A 20,595-nucleotide genomic window follows, 5' to 3' on the forward strand; every position below is an offset into this window, starting at 1 on the left:
TAAGAGATAGCAGATCTGCCATTCTCCTTGAGATAAGATTCACCTGTGATCCACCATCTATTACAGCGCGACATGTTTGTAACTGACCGTTTGGCCCTTGTAATGAGACCTTCGCGGTCGCGAGCAGAGTATATCCTCCTACGTTGTCGTAGCCTGCAATGGTTACTGCGCCGGCCACTGGATTGCTAGTTGGTCCTTTGTGTAACAGTGAATGGTGCCGTTGCTGGCAGACTCGACAATTGGTCGGTGATCCACAGTTTTCAACCATATGAGCTGTAGACAAACAATTTGTGCATGCTCCTATTTGAATAATGGCTTGGCGCCGTGTTTTGGGGTCCATTTCCTGGAACCGGCTACATGCTCTAAGATTATGTGGTCCTAGGTGACAAATCTTACAGCTCTCTTCGTTGTGAACTGACTGATGGCGTAGTGTTGCTGTAGGTTGAGCGCTTATCGTCTCCAGCATGCAAGCGCGCCGTTCAATAAACGTTAGTACACTCCTTAACGTTGGAATTTCCGTTGGTGCATCCGCTGAATTTTCTAGAGCAGCTAGAGATTGCTGGTCTAGTTTTCTTCTGATAAGAAAACACAGGATTGGATCCCAGGATTTTGTGCTGATATCGAGGTTTTTAAGAGTACTCATTGAGTTTTTTATAGTGTCATGTAAGGCCCTTAGTTGGCGCGAGGAGCCGTCTATAGGCCTATGGTCAATAATTTTTGCTATGGCGGCGAATACTAATATTTTGCCGTTCTGGTACCTGGCCTTCAACCGCAACCAGGTGTCGTCATAGCCACCCTGTGAGAAGGCTGTGTCTGTCAAGACGTTCCTCGCTTCACCACGAAGCGAACTCTGTAGAATATGTAGTTTTTGACTGGCCGAATATGGTTTGTTATGTACCAATTCCACAAAGAGATCATGGAACCGTGGCCAGTCTAGATACTCGCCGTTGAACTCCGGAATGCTAATTGGCGGAAGTGCCAAGTTTAGGCTCATTGGCGCGTCGTTTTCTCGAAGCAGGTTCATTTCGTATTCCTCGTATAATGTGTGGAATTGAGCTAGCTCTGCTTCTGCCAGGGCTGCGGCTCCAGGTGTGCTGTCCAATTCGTCGTGGGCTTGCCTCAGTAACGCCCAATGGAGATCCAGGTGCCTTTGTAAGGCTGGGGTGACGGTTGGGGCGTTCGAGGCTAATGTTAATGATGACTCCAATTCGTTGCATCTTCGCTGCAACTGTCGGATCACCGTATCAATTGCGGAATCTCCTTTGACTTGATCTCTTGTTGTGATCTTGATGTTGGCCGACGTTCGTCTCGGGGCCTTCGGAAGCCCGCTTCCATTCGGCATGTTGTCCAGAAAGATATTCTGATATTTTTCGACCAGCTCCTTAAGTGCTACTAATCGTGAAGAGTACTCACTTCCAGTGGGTAATGCCGCTTGCTGAACTTCTTCATCTAGGTCGCAAAACTGCTGCCAGAGATCGTTTAACTGATTTAGCTTACCGGAATAGTAGCCGTCTCGGTGGCGTCGGTCGGCAGAATCCTTGCCATAATTCTTAATGAGCTGTTGGATTTTCGCTTGCAGCTCGTTTTGGGTGTCTAGTAATCGATTGTGTAGATCGATTCTTGTGTGACTTGTTTCCTCAATGAATGAAGTAGACATTTTGTGTGTCTTGGAAACAAAGAATCCTGTGAAGCTGGATGAAGCTGAGTATCCTGTGAAGCTGGATGAAGATGAAGTTCCTGTGACGCTGGAAGAAGAAGCGAATCCTGTGAAGCTGGATGAAGCTGAAGTTCCTGTGACGCTGGAAGAAGAAGCGTATCCTGTGAAGCTGGATGAAGCTGAAGCTGGAAGAAGCGAATCCTGTGAAGCTGGATTAAGCTGAAGTTCCTGTGACGCTGGAAGAAGAAGCGTATCCTGTGAAGCTGGATTAAGCTGAAGTTCCTGTGACGCTGGAAGAAGAAGCGTATCCTGTGAAGCTGGATTAAGCTGAAGTTCCTGTGACGCTGGAAGAAGAAGCGTATCCTGTGAAGCTGGATTAAGCTGAAGTTCCTGTGACGCTGGAAGACGAAGCGTATCCTGTGAAGCTGGATTAAGCTGAAGTTCCTTTGACGCTGGAAGAAGAAGCGAATCCGGTGAAGCTGGATTAAGCTGAAGTTCCTGTGACGCTGGAAGAAGAAGCGTATCCTGTGGAGCTGGATAAAGCTGAAGTTCCTGTGACGCTGGAAGAAGAAGCGAATCCGGTGAAGCTGGATTAAGCTGAAGTTCCTGTGACGCTGGAAGAAGAAGCGTATCCTGTGGAGCTGGATAAAGCTGTGAGTCCTTCAGTGGGAAGGGGGTTGCTTGAGTGTGATCCTTTGTTGTTAAAGGATCACGTCGGGGTCACCAATGTTTGTGCCTAACCGAAGTAGACACTTCCGGGTCACACCGCGGGACAAGGGGGTAATGAGCACTTGTCGCTGGAACGGGGACGCTTTGCTGGCAGGACGATCGCGTCGCGGCAATGGTAACGAAGGTTACTGTGATGCCGGACCACAGGCGATGCTGGAGCTGCGCTGAGGGTAAGCTAACGTGGTTAGCTGCTAGTTGAGATAGTGTATTACGAGCCCTATTCCCAGATGTAGGAAGTAGAACCGCGGAGTTAAGAGGTGTGTTGATAACTGTTTTATTCTTAATTTGGAACATGTTTATATACTACTTGGAACACGGAAGTTTAGTGTAATGATTAGTGAAGTAAGCTATATTCTAAAGTAGATCAGGGAATAATGATTATGGTAGCAGTTTGCGTAGTTGGCTTTGCGTAGTTGGCTGACACTGCAAAATGTGCTGACTGCATTGGCCGGTCATTGTGCCGTTGAGTCGGTGAGACGGTGAGTTAGTGAGACATATAATATGCTGATCAGCAATTCTCATATGCAGTGGGTGCTACTGAGCGCCTGGTACTGTTCCCAAACTTGGCTACTGCTTGATTTGTTGGGTGTGGTCATGTTGAGTACCTTTGGGTACGAACAGATAGTTTCCGAAATATCCGCGTTCATATTGACGATTTTTTGAAGTTTTTGGGCGTTGAAGTGGGCGTGGAAAACTTTTTTTTGAGTCAATCAATAGGTATTGATAAGAACAATATATTTAACATTTACATTTTTATTCTAGCATCAAAACTGTAAGAGCCATAGCTGTGGGCGGCTTGTGGGCGTTAGAGTGGGCGTGGCACATTTCTAAAACAAACTTGGCCTGAAATCTCAGGAATCTGCATGCCCAATCCCAGTATTGTATCTCTTATAGCTTCTGAGATCTCAGCGTTCATACGTTCATTTTACTCTACGAGTAACGGGTATACAAACTACTTTAACAAACTAGCCAACACCGATTGGCAAAACGCACGACAGTGTCGTATCTCTCACCAGACATGGCCTGTGACTAACAATAAAAAAACCTCGGAACTACTCAAATTCAGCCGCACATAGTGTGGCATGCTGATTCGAGCTCTTATAGGCCACTGGCTCGTTGGCACACATGCCGACAGGCTAAAAGCCCCAAAAAATGACTTATGTAGAAGCTGCAGGAATGAAGAAGAAGAAGAAGCGGTAGAACACCTTCTCTGCTTCTGCCCAGCCCTATTCAGACTCAGAATGAAACAATTAGGAAACCCTTCATCGACGATATTACCGAAATATCGGGGATTAATCTGAAAATCGTAAGTGCTTTTATTAAATCTACCGGGTGGAAGACATGCTGATCAGCTAAACACAGGTTGAAACATATAAGTTATGGGACCCTTGAGAAGGAAAAGAACGAGATCATGCGGTATCACAATGGACCCATAGCGGTCGAAGTGTGTCGGACTACAATCCGACAGCCGCCCTAACCCAACCTAACCTAAGGTGTTTTTGTTTCATATCAAAAGTTTTTGTTTTAAACATCAATCACATAGTTCATCTCATACAGCTTCAATTTACTTAATTATACCCGTTACTCGTAGAGTAAAAGGGTATACTAGATTCGTCGGAAAGTATGTAACAGGCAGAAGGAAGCGTTTCCGACCTTATAAAGTATATATATTCTTGATCAGGATCACTAGCCGAGTCGATCTCGCCATGTCCGTCTGTCTGTCCGTCCGGATGAACGCTGAGATCTCGGAAACTTTAAGAGCTAGGCTATTGAGATTTGGCGTGCAGATTCCTGAGCTTCTTACGCAGCGCAAGTTTGTTTCAGTAGAGTGCCACGCCCACTCTAACGCCCACAAACTTCCCAAGAAAAAAGCTATGCGTCAGAGCCAGACAATGCGAAATGTTTTTACGCGTGTATGTGTGTGTATGTAAATAGCTGCCGGCCGAACTTAGCGGCAAAGAAAAAAGCCCTGCCGGCGCTCAGAGAGAGCAAAATGCGCGGCTAACTTATTCTATTGAATAATGAACCCTTTATCCATTTGTCCCATTGACGGGCAAAAACCTTTAAGGATCCCAAAAAAACTTTTCCGTTTTCAGTCCAATGCTCTCAAACCAAAGTAGTTAGGACAAGCCTTGACACTAGAGCCAGAAAACGACATACATACATACATATGTATATATGCATGTGTGTGGATGTAAAAAATTGCAAACTAATATCCGCGGCAAATAGAATTCTTTCAAACAAAGCTATTCAACAAAATATTTTGAAACACAGAATGTGCCTTAAAATTGTATATGTTTAGCAAGCATACATAAATATAAATGTTTTTTGTCTATTTTATGTGTTGCTTTCTCATTCTTGGCGCTGGCTGAAACAAAAGACGAGCCGAGAAATGAGAGCAAGGGGGAGAGAACAAAGTGCGCGGCTAACTTATCTTATCTGAGTAACGGGTATCTGATAGTCGAGGTACTCGACTATAGCGTTCTTCCTTGTTTTTATATAACAAATTAAAATCGTTCCAGTCTTTATACGCAATCCTTTTATGATTGCAAAATGTATTGATTGTTGTACCACTAGTTATGATCGGACCATCACAGCAGTGATGCAGTGGACTTCGTCACAAAGTGGACTGCCGTTCACAGTGATGTTAAAAAAAACCCCATTTTAGTTTTCGTCAGAAGTTTTTTACGCAAAGAAGGAATTACGAATGTACGAAGTATTTCGAAATTCATTTTTACGATATATAGCACAGGCCTGTAGCTTTATTAGTTTACAAGTTACGGGTGTACTAAATATTTATATTTAAAGCGGTTTTCTCGACAAACTAGATAATTTTTCCAAAAGTGGTAGAAGTAAAGTTTCTTCTGTTAAGCTGTTTAACATCATCTTATGTTTCCAGGACCTTCAAAAAGAGTTTTAAATAGAGTTTGTATACGCGCAAAAAAAGATCAATGCTCAGGCAGTGTAAGATGTTCAGAACTGGTAAATGTGACCCTTTTTGTTGATTAAAAACTTCGACGCAAGACTTTTAACAACAATATGTCCTAAGTCAAAAGTTGAGAAATCAATGGCTATTCAGCTTAAAATCTAATGTAAAATCGTTAGAGCCGTTTTTGGTGAATCAGCAAATAAGCTTAAAAAATCGAAATGAAAAAAACCTTAAACCTTAATTTTTACGGTTGTTTTTAGACTAAAAATGTTGAAAAAGCGTACAAAGTAGTATAACGACATACAGCACAAGCCCGTAGCTTTAGTAGTTCACAAGGTACGTTCGTATAAAATTCAGCTATTTATAGCTGTATTCTCGCCAAACTAGATAGTTTTTCCAAAAGTGGTAGAACTAATTTTTCTAATATTGAGCAGTTTAACATCGTCCAGAGTTTTCAGGACTCTAAAGTAACGTATTGGGACAAGCTGACAAACTGACAAACAAAATTAAATTGTCCTTTTGAGAAGTCCCCCAAAACTTGTTTTGCGTAATACTTTTGAACAGAGCATCCGATTTTACAGTTGAGGTGTCATTCAAAGCGTATTTTAAGTGACTGTGACTGCCGTCCACAGTGATTTATAGTAACAAAATTGGGAGATAAACGTTGTCAGGAGCAATAAATAGAGTGCTCAGAAAATGCTGAGTGAAATTGCCGCCTCTTTAGACATTTTTTATACCCGTTACTCGTAGAGTACAAGGATATATTGTATTCGGAGAAAAGTATGTAACAGGTAGAAGGAGGCGTTCTGACCACATAAAGTATATATCACATGCCCGTCTGCCCCGCCGAAGTCTGTGGTCTCGGAAACTATAAAAGGTAGAGAGTTGAGGTTTCAATTTTAGATTCCTTACTTTCGTACGCAGCGCAAGTTTGTTTCGCGAACATGCCACGCACACTCTGACCACAGTTTTGAGAATAACAAAAAAAATTGTACCTGAAATATATTTGTCTCGCCGATACCTATCACTCATTTCGGCTTTAATAGAATAATACAAAACATTAAATAATGTGGGCGCCATACAGGCGTTGAAGTGGGTGTGGCACCTTGCTGAATCAAACTTGTGCTGCGAAGGAAGCTCTCATAGCTACCGAGATCTCTGAGTTCATTCGGACAGACACACAGCCGGACATGGCTAGATCGACTCGGCTAGTGATCCTGATCAAGAATATGTAAGTTAACAACCAGCTCCCAGCACAGGCTAGGCAGGACAACTTATTATTATTATTATTACTAATCTAGTTCTTATATATTTATATATCACATATCAGAGGTCTGCCACGGGCATCCAGCCATGCATTTGACTTTATGTTAACTTTAGAGGTACTTCGATTTTATGTTCAAAATAGAGCACTAGCTTGATATCGAAACTCCGGCCTTGCCGTCATTATTCATTTAATTCATACAAATTGGATATCGTGCCTTAAGGGCCGATAGCAACGGAGATAGTTTCTCCCACCATAACTTCTTGATAAGAAGGAAGAAGTCAGCGGCAACCGCTCAGCACACTTAACGCAGGGAAGGTGAGGGCCAACGATAGCTAAGGTCTAAGTGCATACAACTCCCTATATCCAGCAATAAAAATTTTATGAAAATAAACAAAGTGACTCGATTTTCGATCCTTGATTTTGATTTTTGAGGTGCAACAATAAAATCAACTAATTCAAGTTACGCACCCTCGTTCCAGAGCTAGTAATTTTTATATGAATAAGTAAATAAATTCACAGTATTCTATATTCATAGTGTTGGTTTCTACACCCATGCGAAATTTGCCACTCGCTTTTCTTGATTTTTTTACGAGTTGATCCACTGTGCCTGTGCTTATATTGAATTTTGTGGAATACAATAGATAGCTACATTCGGTCACGGAGCTTAGGCCTGTGGAGGACATCCACGCCAACAGCGACGAGATCAAGATCAATTGACAAAGCACAACAGTCAAACCTTGACAGAATAAACCATTCAAGACAGAAGTCTTCGAATTTGGCAAGGCATAGGCTTGCCTTTTATATCCTTACTACTGCTGTCCACCGCAAGCGCGCGCATCACCGATTTCTCACATGCGAAATACATCCCGTTGTTAGACGGGAATGCTTTAGTGTGGGATCAGTATGGCCTGATTAGGCACTCGACAAACTTGTGCGAGTTTTCCAGCATAATTGACTCCACGGTCAGAATGCTCAAACTGTTCACACAGTCGCACATGAGAAAGCTGCTGGAAGTCGACATCAGCCTTGCCCAGAATATTCTAGATGAGCTAAAGGTACACCACAGGACGGCCAGGAGTTTTGATTTCTTTGGCACAGGGCTCAAGGTCATGGCGGGTACGCCCGACGCCCGAAATCCTATTACCTTCGCTATAAACAACTTTGTACACCCTATTATATTCAATAATAAAGATATTTTTAAGAAGGTCCTGCGACAACACAGTAGCGGAGTGCGATGACGGGATCCTAGCAGTCTCCGATTGCGCATCTATCACGACACCTGCGCCCCTCAACTGCACGCAGGCGGAGCGGCTGCCTGCCGCACTCGTTGTAGCAATCTGGAACCCCTTATAGTCATGGATGATGATGGGATAATAATCGTCAACGAAGAACAGACGAGGATTACCATTGACGACGGGCCTACAACAACCATAAAAGGGGCCCATCTCATCACCTTTGAGAGGATGGGGATTATAAACGACTTGGTCTACCTAAACCTTAACTACTCGGTTGGTAAGAGTCCGGGAATTGCGGCTTCATCCCTACTTAATATCACGGGACACGACCACATACTAAACCTTCCGCTACTGCAGCTGATAATGGAACACAACCTGTGCCTTATGCAGAAGTTTAGAGTCGACGTGTCGGTCCGGGGATCTCCAAGGATTTGGTTCGCCGTGGGAGTCGCAGTCGCAGGAGTCGAAAGCTAACATCGGCTAGGCATAAATTCCATTTCTATTTTTTACATTCATATATTTTTATACCCTTGCAGAGGGTATAATGATTTCATTCAGAAGTTTGCAACGCAGTGAAGGAGACGTTTCCGACCCCATAAAGTATATATATTCTTGATCAGCATCACTAGACGAGTCGATCTAGCCATGTCCGTCTGTCCGTCCGCTTCTACGCAAACTAGTCTCTTAGTTTTAAAGCTATCGGGCTGAAACTTTCCCAAAAGTCTTATATTTTTTGCAGGTAGTATATAAGTCGGAACCAGCCGGATCGGACAACTTTATCTTATAGCTCCCATAGGAATAATCGGGAAAAAAATGTTAAAAAATTATATCTTTGGTGTTTTTGAACATATTACCTCCTTTTCTTGGAAATAACATTTTTTAATTAGTTTTGAATTTCGAATTAAATTTTATCAAAATCGGAAGACTATATCATATAGATGCCATAGGAACGATCGTAAAATTGGTGGGAAAATAATATGAAACATATTATAGCTTCGGTGTTCCTTAACATATAACCTCCTACGCTTGGAAATAACATTTTTTAATTAGTTCTGAATTTCGAATTTAATTTTATCAAAATCGGACGACTATATCATATAGCTGCCAAAGGAACGATCGTAAAGTAGGAAATAAAATTTTTAATTAGTTCTGAATTTTGAATTTAATTTTATAAAAATCGGACGACTTTATCATATAGCTGCCATAGGGACGATCGGAAAATTGGTGGGAAAATAATATGAAACAAATTATAGCTTCGGTGATTTTTTTTAACATAAGACCTCTTAAGCTTGGAAATGACATTTTTTTAAATTAGTTTTGAATTTCGAATTAAGTTTTATCAAAATCGGACGACTACATCATATAGCTGCCATAGGAACGATCGTAAAATCGGTGGGAAAATAATATGAAACAAATTATAACTTCGGTGTTTTTTTTAACATATAACCTTTTACGCTTGTATATAACATTTTTTAATTCATTCTGAACTTCGAATTTAATTTTATCAAAATCGGACGACTATATCATATAGCTGCCAAAGGAACGATCGTAAAATTGGAAATAAAATTTTTAATTAGTTCTGAATTTTTTTGAATTTAATTTTATCAAAATCGGACGACTAAAGCTGCTATATAGCTGCCATAGGGACGATCGGAAAATTGGTGGAAAAATAATATGAAACAAATTATAGCTTCGGTGTTTTTTTTAACATAAAACCTCTTAAGCTTGGGAATGACATTTTTTTTAATTAGTTTTGAATTTCGAATTAAGTTTTATCAAAATCGGACGACTACATCATATAGCTGCTATAGGAACGATCGGAAAATTGGTGGGAAAATAATATGAAACAAATTATAGCTTCGGTGTTTTTTGATATATTATCTTATATCATCGGAAATAACATTTTGTGTATTTTTAAAATTTTCGAATTATATTTAATACAAATCTGACGACTCTAACATATAGCTGTCAAAGAAACGGTCAGCGAAATAATGAAATAATTATTTAAAAAAAAAAATTTTGCTTTGTTGATTTTGATCGTATTTTCCTTTACTCTGGGTATAGAATATTTTAACTTTTCAGAATTACGAAATTAATATTACACAAAAAACTGACGACTATAATATTTTGCTGAATGGGGTGGTGTTAGGACACGAATAACATGGATACAGGTGTCCAAATTATAAGGTAGGTTATTTCTGTAATCTAAAATAGGAAAAACGGGTATACCTACCTAGGTAGGTACCTTAACAAGGTTGCCACGAAGCTAGATAACAGGTAATAATGCAGTTCTTACGCAATCCTTAAATTAGGTAATCAACTTGGTTTACCTAATTTACCTAGAAATTGTCCCTAAAATCAGGCATTGTCCGCCTACGAAAGGGTTATATGAAGGTTAATAGCAGGTATGATTCAAAGCTATATATTGACTCGTAATCCTAATCCCCGGATTAGTCTGTGAAAACCAGTTGCCGAGTGACAACGTATATATTGTTGTGTGTATCTTTATAATCAATTAATATAAACACACCGAAAGTATAAGGTGAAAAGTGAATGAAAATCCACCAAAAAGTACAAGGTGAAATGTGAATATAAGCCCATAAAAAAGTAAAAGGTAAAAAGTGATTAAAAATCCTCCAAAAGGTATAAGGTGAAAAGTGAAAAAAGTGTGTAACAAAATAATAAGGTATAATTATACTTTTTTCCTTTGGTAAGTATTTCTATAAAGTAAAACAGGATTCATAAATTCGTATCACATAAGACTCTTCTGGTGAAATTCGGGTGAAACATCAATGAACATCAACAAATATTTACCAGAATCCCGACCAAAGAGATTTTGAAAATCTCTGACAAATTATAATTCCTTAACTTTTATACAATAATTTTTAACAGCAAAATAAAGAGAATGCCGCGCATATCTTCTTTATCTCAAGAGCAGCGCCGCCAAGCTCGCGAAATTCCGCTGATCGCTCTCAGAGAAGGAGAAGCGAAAGAATTCGAGCCAGCGAACGATTGAGGAAAATCGAGGACTCGAGCGCACACGGGACGCTGAAGCGCACGCAAGCACCAGGTCGAATTCCGAAGAGCGACGACGACAGCAGGTGCAAAGTACTGCTGACCATGCTACCTGGAGATCGATCGGGGAAAATCGAGGACCTGAGCGCGCACGGGACGCTGTAGCGCGCGCAATGGTCAGGTCGGATTCCGAGGAGCGACGACGAGAGCAGTCGCGAAACACTGCTGATCATGCTACCTGGAGATCATTTGGAGAAAATCGAGGAAATCCGCGCACGGGACGCTGCAGCGCGTGCAATGGTCTGGTCGGATTCCGAGGAGCGACGACGAGAGCAGTCGCGAAAAACTGCTGATCATGCTACCTGGAGATCGATCGAGAAAAATCGAGGACTCGAGCGCACACGGGACGCTGCAGCTCATAGGATCACCAGGAATAACCCTATCACTAGGACACAGGAGCAAAGGACCAACACAGTGCATCATCGGAACACAAGACTTCAGCAACGATTTCGGGAACAACAAATTCAGGAAATGGCTGACGAGCGACTTCTCACATACAGGTCGAGTTCACAAAATCGACAGGCGGAATCTTCCAGACAGACAGAATATTGCTGCAAGAGCCCAACTTTCAGAGGATGAACGAGAGGATCAACGGGAACGCCAGCGACGGAGGAGTCGAGCTACGGCAAGGGAACAATATCTTCCTAACATTAAGGACGGACCAACTAAGTTTTGTACGTGATGTGGAGGAACGTGGTTTCCATCTCAGGTAAGTGGTTTGAACATACGTACTATTTCTTCTAAATACCCCAACTTTAGTCTAGACAATGCCTTTTATTTAAGTAGAAAGTTTCCGAGTCATTTCAATTTTGCAGTACATGTCGTCAAGGCGTTTCCAAAGGTAGGATACCATCCCTTTGTCTCTCTAATGGCCTCGACTTTTCAGAGATACATGAATGCCTTAAAAACTTGACATGTCTTGATGAGCGCCTTATTTCTCCTCGAATTCCTTCATGCGCATTATATCCGTTGGATTTGAAAGGTAAAGCGCAATAAGAGGCGCTCTAGTCAATGTTCCAATTTCAGTACCTGATACTGTAAGCGTACTCCCTCGCACCTTTGATTCGACCCATGTAATACAGGTTCATTTATTCAAGCTGTGCGATACTTGGCTAACACTGAGATCTACAGAAAGCACAACATTTCCTTTCACGGTGATTGGCTCAGTCAACTGCTTTTACTTCAATCAAATTCGCTTTTACGACCTTCGTTACGCAGTAGTGCCCAAACTCCTTTAGATGTATAAATTTTATAAAATGCAACGAATTCAAATTTCAGTCTTGTACAACATGACGATGGATTTCACATTCTAAAAGGCCTCCGTTCAGCTCCAGTACACTGGGAGGCAGAAAAAAGAAAGGTTTAGTCATGATAAGACAATTTGGGTTGCCTACTTTCTTCATAACCTTCTCTGCTGCTGAATCTAAATGGAACGAACTCTAAGTTATTCTATCTCTTTTATTGGATAGCAGAGACATTACTGAGGAAGAGGCAGCAGCTCTTTCTAGCTCCGAAAAAGCTAGATTAATTCGATCTGACCCAGTAACGTGCTCCCGGTACTTCGACTACAGGTTCCGGCATATAATGAAATTATTTAAAAGCTCCGAGATATTTGGTGAGTTGAGACTCGTCCATTATTATTGGAGGATCGAGTTCCATCACAGAGGATCGCCGCACTCTCATGGCATGTATTGGTTTTCTGGTGCCCCAAAGCTAGAAGGACCCGATAACGCCGAAGAGGTCAGCGGGGACGATCCTGAAATTCATGAAGTAATTCAATATCAGCGCCATAAGCACAGCGCTTCATGTTTAAGGGAACTGCGAGGACAACAATTCTGCCGTTTTAATGTGCCATACCTACCAATGCCTGAAACTCTGGTTTTGTATCCATTTGAAGAAATCGAATCCAATGTTGAAGTATATAAAGAAATATTTAAAAAAGTTAAAGAGCTCCTAAAGTCTGTTTCCGAAGAAGAATCGGCCAAGTTTAATAATTTTAATATTTTCTCAGCCATCTTGAAATTTCATATGAGGAGTACAAGTTCGCCATTCGGTCTAGCTTAAAAAAGCCCCAAGTATTTCTTCGTCGCAAATTTTCTGATAGGTTGCTAAATGCTTACAACAGAAATATTTTAGGCTTGTATAGAGCAAACATGGATATTCAATTCATTCTAGATGCTTACGCATATTTTAGGCTTGCATAGAGCAAACATGGATATTCAATTCATTCTAGATGCTTACACCTGTTGTAGGTATATTATTAACTACATAAATAAATCCAACCGTGGCGTGTCGCAACTGCTTCGAGAAGCAATGACAGAAATAAGCCATAGAATTGTTAACGTCAAAAGAAAATTGCAGCATTTATGGAGCAAGTTTATTAACGCTACAGAAATATCTGCCCAAGAAGCTGCATACAACATTTTAGGCTAACACTTGTCTGAGGCTAGTGAAGGGAATGTTTTTATTAACACTTGCCATCCAGATAAAAGGGATAGTCCGGATAGTCCGATCTAACAGAGAATTAGAACAGCTTCCCGCAAACTCAACAGATATTTTTGAGCGAAATTTACTTTATCGATACGTGCAAAGACATGAACAACTAGAATCGTTATGTCTTGCGGAAATTGCGGTTCAAATTCTCCAAGCTAAATGCACGGTCAGAACAGTCAAACGAAGAATATGACGAGCCAATCGACTTTGATGCAGATGAAGAAAATAACGTTGCTGCACAAAGTTACCAAATGCTGGGACTGGTAGGGTAAAAAGACGTAATAATGCCCTAATTCTTAGGTGGGTTCGCTTCAGTTTAAGCTCTTCTCCATCAGATTATTTTAGAGAGCACTTAATGGTCTTTTTACAATGGAGAAGTGAAGAGACGGAACTCATTTCAAACGACAATGAAAGCACATTTAGAAACAATTTTGAAATTGTTAATAGCAATAAAGAGCAGTATGACGTGTTTGACGACATGGAGTTATAGAGAGTTCTTGAAGATCTGCAAAATGTGGATAAAGAAGAAAACGGCCCCCCTCCCGAAGGGCAAGCCTCTCAATACCTTGAAGAAGAGTTCAGGGCTTTGGCAGCACCCGACGTCGGCCAAAACGTAAATGTACTCCAAGATGAAAATGATTCAAATGGCGTACTTCCTCTTATAAGACTTCCTGCGATGGTATCTGACGATAACCTTTGCTCGCTTACCCGGTCTCTCAACTTTAAGCAACGCCAGTATTACGCCCACGTAATGTATAATGTTGCAGCCATAAAAACATTTTATGAATATGTTGGTGGAGTGGCCGGAGTGGGAAAAAGCAGATTGATTTCTACAATATTTCAGTCTATAACTTGGCGAGCAAATAAACTTCCTGGCGCAACAGATTCCGCAAAGGTTTTACTTTGTGCTCCTACTGGAAAAACAGCTTTTGGGATTGGGGGACTAACGCTTCATTCAGTTTTCTCCCTTCCTGTTAATCAAACATCTGGTCCTTTAAGACCCTTAAGCAATGACACTTTAAATACAATGCATTGCAAGTTGATTGATATCCAATTAATTATTATAGATGAGATCTCGATGGTCGGATCAAAAATGCTTGGATACTTAGATCAACGATTTTGTCCAATTTTTAGAAGTCAAGATGTAAGTTTTGGGGGCAAGTCTATAATAGTGTTTGGAGATCTGAAGCAGCTTAGCCCAGTTGGAGATCGTCGGATATTCGCAGAAAATACATTTAATCCCTATAATATTCTGGCAGGAGCTAACCTTTGGAATAACTTTAAGTTTTTCGAGCTAACGGAAATAATGCGGCAACGTGACGACCACGCTTTTGCTTTGGCTTTGAATAATATGTCTGAAGCCAACATGACAGATGCAGATATTGAGCTTTTCAGGACAAGAGTTCTTCCAGTAACCGATAATCCTGATGATGCAATTCACTTATTCTGTTTTAATGCTGACGTAAACCATTACAACTCCCTAAAACTTGCCCAAATTAGAACTGAATTTGTGTCAACTGCAGTAGATACAGTTAAGTCAGCTAATATGTCTGAAAGAAGTCGAGAATCAACTCTTAGGCATGCCTAAAACATGAAGACCTCTGAAACTCAGGGTCTACCATATATTTTACACCTGAAGGCTACTGCAAAATAAATGGTTACCGTCAATATTGACACAATTGATTGACTTGTAAATGGGGCAACTGGTCAATTAATGCGAATTGACAACTGTATGGTTAACGGCTCATTATTAGTTACTGGACTGTGGATTAAGTTTACAGATGCCACTGTCGGTACTATAGCTAGGTCAAAAGTTCGAGGAAATGATCACACAGACTGGACTCCAATTTATAAAACAGCCCGAGTATTCCCATGCGGAAATTCGGGACATTCTTTTATTGATCAAAAACAATTTCCAGTTGTTCCTGCTGAGGCTATTACCATCCATAAGAGCCAAGGAGAAACCTACAGCAAAGTCGCAGTGCATCTTAAAAGAGGCATTAAGCGAGCTTCGTTGTACGTAGGTTGCAGCAGAGCAACTAGCGCATCGGGCCTGTTCCTTTTAGGAGACTTTGTCCCTCCAACTAGATTTGGAGCTACAAATGTCCAAGTAGAACTTGAACGTTTAAGAGGGGAAAAAGCTTTGACTACGCATTATGAATTTTTGGCCAATGAAAATGAGGATATCTCTTTATATTACCACAACGTGGAATCTCCTCGCGCTCATCGGGAAAATGTTGCCAACGACAACATTATTTGTTCTGCCAACTTTTTATGTTTTGTTGAAACCTGGACTCTTCCACAAGAAGAGTACACTTTAAGGGATTTCGACATTATAGGAGGAATAGATTGTAATCGTTTGAATGGTATTGGGAAGAACTGAATACTTATTTATGCTAAACAAAACATTTCGCAAAATGTATTATTTCTGTTTGAGGCAAAGAAGTCCACAAACACAAGGGCAACGTATCAATCGATTGCATTTAAATATCTTGACACGTCATTTACAATTGTTTATAGGAGTCCCGGATTTCCTATTGCAAGATTTCGAAATTAATTTAAAGCTGATGTGGAAAAAGTGCGTAGACTGGATAATACTAAAGTAGTAATATTAGGAGATTTTAATATTTGCAGGTCCACAGGGACTGATATTCTGGAGGAACACTTGAATGCCTATAACCTCTTTTCAATCAATGATTCTCCCACAACAAAACAAATAACACAAATTGATTGGATATTTTCAGATCCTCGAATTCCACAAGCTATTGCCATTACTTATGAGACACCATATAGCCACCACGATGGAATATTTTTTAAGAATAGCTTGTAGTAGGTAATATAATTAAATATATAAATTGTAAAATTGTAATAGGTTAGAAAAAATAATTAATTGTATATAGCAAACTGTATATATGTATTTTTATGATATTATTAATTTATTTATTTCTATCTATCAACGTAGTTTTCAAAATTGTATATATATATATAAATGATAATATTTTCCCCCTCGTGGATTGTGACCTTGACGTGGTGTGGGGGCTAAGTACGTGAAATTGTTTTAATATCACTTAAGCTAGCAACAATCCTTAAAATTTAACATTGTGTTACTAACATTGATTATTTCTTATAACTGCAAGGGTATTCAAACTTCGGCTTGCCGAAGTTAACTTCCTTTCTTGTTATATATCACTTTTATACTTTTTATATATTACCCTCATATACGATATTTTATATATCACAGTTATATTTTTTGTTCACTCATTTATGGTTCCACCCTAATATACTACCACCCTTATGGTACCCGAGAGCTGAGCCAGCAATTGTACGACACTTGCAATTTGTGCTTGGTCAGCGGTCTGCCCCAAGCGTCCGGCCATGTATTTGACTTTATGTTAACCTTAGACCTAGTTCCTTTTTATATTGAATAAAGAGTACTTGTTCGAAAACGAAACTCCGGCCTTGGATTCACTATTCACTTAATTAATACAAATAGGCTATCGTGCCTTAAGGCACGATAAGGAAGAAGGCAACGGTAACCGCCCGGCGCGCCGATCGCCGCTACCATTCCCAGCTGCTGACGTCACAGACCGCGGCGTGGGACTACTACGACAAATTGATAATTTATATACTTGTAGGGGTCAAAAACGCTTACTTCTTCCTACTTTTGGTACTGATTGATTTTGAATATGGTTTTGATTTGAGTCGGTGTTTTCTGGTCCCATTGGCTAAAGTATGGCCGCTAAGAACGCTTTATTTTAAACAAGAGAGAACGCTACAGTCAATACCATCGAATATTAGGTACGCGTTACTCAGCTAAATGTACTGCGAGCAGTCAGGGAGTGCGAGGGAGATAGAGATACGCAAGTGGCAAAGCGTCAGACGAACGGACATGGCTCCATCGACTCAGCTGGAAAAACTCACGGAAAGCGAGGGTTTTAGCGTTAAGGGCGTTCCCAACTTTCTAGCTTTTACACTTTACGAGATCTCAGCGTTCATTCGGACGGGCAGACAGACGAACATGGCTAGATCGACTCTGCTGGTGATCCTGATCAAAAACATGTATATATTATCGAAAATGCTTCCTTCTACCTGTTACATACTTTCCAATGAATCTAGTATACCCGTATACTATACGAGTAACGGGTATAAAATCGAATAATAAGTTTAATATGATTGTGACAAAAAACTAATTTAAATAAATAGTTTCAAATGCCTTTTGGAATTGTTTCGTTAACAGAGAATTTAGAAAGGTAACATGGATTTCGGGTTAATATTTCCAAAGTGAAAACAGGAAAAGACCTACAAGCCTTTTAATACCTATACAAGCTATATTTACGAAAAACTCTGGGCAAACTTACTAACCACTAGGCTATGTACTCTTTATATACACACAGAAAGAGAAAAAAAAAGTTCATTAGAGCGACGGAGGAAATAAAATATTTCTACCAAGTCTTTTCGTGGGTTTGGGCTAGGTATAGCACTTCTAAGCTAATATTTCAAACTCAAAGTCCCCTACCCGCAAGGCCTCGCTCAAGTACTATATTGATTTAAGGTCCAGAACATTTTCCTAATTTATAAAAAATATCCGTGTTTTGAGAAAGTTTGTGTACAAACGTTAAAGCCAGATGCCATGATTACCCACCTTGATAATGCCGCGCTCCACGTCCATCTTGATGGGCTCCTTGTGCGGCACCAGCTGGTTAAGCCACTCCTCGCGCGTAAGACATCCCTTCACTGTTCGCTGGCCCTGCATAATTTGGTGCCGGTGCAACTTACCGCGTAGGCCGTCTCCGTGCTTAAAGTGGAAGCCCCGCAGCTGAAACTTGTCGCCAATTTTTCCCACTTGTAGGTAGTCCCCGTCGTCGCTGCTCTGCTCGCTGGGTGTGGAGCCCACGCTACCATCGATGCTTTCTTCGCAGCGCAGATGCTGCTCCGCGTCCGGAAGGTACTTTTGTTTGCCAGTGCGCTCCAGGAAGAACTGCTGTGTCACCTGGGCCCTGTCACGCCTTACACAGTCCTCGCGGTGCATAATCGACATCAGCCTCTCCGTTTCGGTGAGGGTCTTGGGGAAGACCTTCCGCTTCCGGAAGACGGGTTTGAGCTCAACATGCTTGCGGAAGCTGCGTTCGATGGCGTCATCGATGACCGCCAAGTCGGCGCGCAGATCGCCCTCGGCCACTGTCCGACCCTCGATTTCCTTGACGGACGCTTTCTGCTTTCGGCGCTCCTCAAGCTGCTCCTCTTCGCGATGCTTCTTCCGCAGAAAGATATCCTTGTAGCGAGCAGCTCGACGCCTGCGCTCTTCCTCGATCTTGAGCTGGTTTGCCGGCTTGTCCGGACTCCGATATAAGTGCACAAGACGTGGCGATCGGGGCGGCGACACCTCCTCAACAGGCGTGTCCTTTATCTTCGTGCTGTAGCGTTGCGGCACTGCCAGCCGCTCCGCCCTTAGCTCGGCCTCGACGTTCACCTTGGTGTTCTTCTTCGCCTTTCGCCGCGCCATAAAGCGCTGAACGCGCCAGAAGGTCAGTGCGTTCTGCTGCTCGATCTCATCCTGCTCGTAAGTGGTCTTGTAGTCCATGCCGTGAAAATCTAATCTCAGGGGATTCTGCAGATCGATCACCTCGCAAATGTGCGTATCGGAGGTCTCTGATCCTGTGCTGGCGCAGAGGTTTTCCCCGTGCTTGACTAACTTGCTGATCAGACTGAACTCCTGTTCCTTCGTCAGCGGAGTGTGGCGCATCGCCACAGGATTGACCAGGCATTGCAACTTTCGCGGATCCTGAGTGAGGAAAAATTTCTGTCGGGCGGGCGTCAGCTTGGCCAGCTGCTCGTAGTTTTTCGGGCAACGTCCAATGCGGGGCCGTGATGCGCCGGCCACAAAACTGGCAGGGCACGGGCGTCTCCACTCCTCGCCTTTAAAATTGGGAGGACGCGACGAGCGCGCGTGCATCGAGTCAACAAGCTCCTCCGAATCGGGTTCGTCCTCGAAAACCGTTCGCGTCTGTTTGGTCTTAGGCACATTGTCGATCCGGAAATTCTGCACTGTACTGGTGGTAGAACAAACATTCTTGCGTATCTTGACCGTCTCGACGCCGTGTCTGAAGTGAGAATTGCTCGAGCTGGCGAAGTCCCATCCTTTGCCACGGATTATGCTCTTACCGCATTCATCACGCTTGTGCATCTCGGTGCGCTTGATGTTGGCGTCCGGAAACTCCAAGTTCTGGACCGTTAGTATGTTGTCGCGCTGCCCAAAGAAATCGATGTTCCGAAACTTTTCAATGGTTTTCTGTTCCCGTGTTTTTTTTTTCGGGTGCTTTCTCGGTGGGCACTGACGCTTGCCTGTGCTTTTGACTTTATCGCTGGCTTGATCAATACTCTCTGACATTTCGCTGGACAAGGCATGACCAATGGTTTCGTTGTTCATTTTATTTTTCGTTCGAGCGTGAATTTTTAAGGTCCTCCCTACCGTCTCCTGCCTATGGAATCTAGCTTGCAAATCGGTGTTTGGCATCGACATTTTCCAGTTTAAATGCTTGTCCAACATAAGGATGTAATTATTTCAAAAGCACAGGCTCGTTTTTGCTCCATAAATAAAATTAAATAATGAAGTTTACCGCCCTACTTCCCATGGGGTACTGATTTTTATATCCGTCACTCGCCGAATAAAATGTTATATTTTCATTGTCGGAAATTATGTAAAAGATAAAAGGAAAGGTTTCCGACCCTGCTCATGTATTGATACTCTTGCCAGGGCTCACTAGCCGAACTAACCATGTCCGTTTGTTAGTCTGTCTGTCAATCTGTCCGTATAAAAGCTGAGATTCCGGAAACGGGAAACAAGATCAAAAAGGCTTATAATTAGAAAAGAGGCTATACTTTTTATTTTTAAAATAACTTATAATACATTTAAAATGATTTGTATATAAAACCTATAAAATAGTCGTTGTATGAGTCTTAAAGAGTGGCTTGGATTAAGTTACGGCTTAGTGGCTACGGTGATGCGGCTCTTTGTGGTGCCGCATGCGCTTGCGATTTCCTCTGACCCTTCTAAGTGCCTAAAATAAGATCATAGCAGAACGATGTATGGGCTGTGAACGCGGATTGCCAGTCGGAGCTTTGGAGAAATATAAGGATTATTGCTTAACTTTTCAAGACTTACTGCCACTTATTGAAAACCCTCAAGTACGACAGGTAGACAGACAGACAG

At 41.7% G+C, this 20,595-nt stretch overlaps 1 protein-coding gene across 1 annotated transcript in view; it reads right to left on the reverse strand.

Moving 5' to 3' along the window:
* LOC108005945 (uncharacterized) overlaps window positions 1-20,080 on the reverse strand; it is a 54,358-nt gene extending 34,278 nt beyond the window's left edge. Inside the window, exon 1 of the mRNA XM_065868404.2 lies at window positions 18,028-20,080. Coding sequence (XP_065724476.2) covers window positions 18,028-19,932 — 1,905 coding nt within the window. The 5' untranslated portion in view covers window positions 19,933-20,080. The remainder of the gene's footprint in view (window positions 1-18,027) is intronic.
* Window positions 20,081-20,595: the final 515 nt, after the last annotated feature.

Source organism: Drosophila suzukii, unplaced genomic scaffold, assembly GCF_043229965.1.
Source record: "Drosophila suzukii unplaced genomic scaffold, CBGP_Dsuzu_IsoJpt1.0 scf_16, whole genome shotgun sequence".
Taxonomy (NCBI): domain Eukaryota; kingdom Metazoa; phylum Arthropoda; class Insecta; order Diptera; family Drosophilidae; genus Drosophila; species Drosophila suzukii.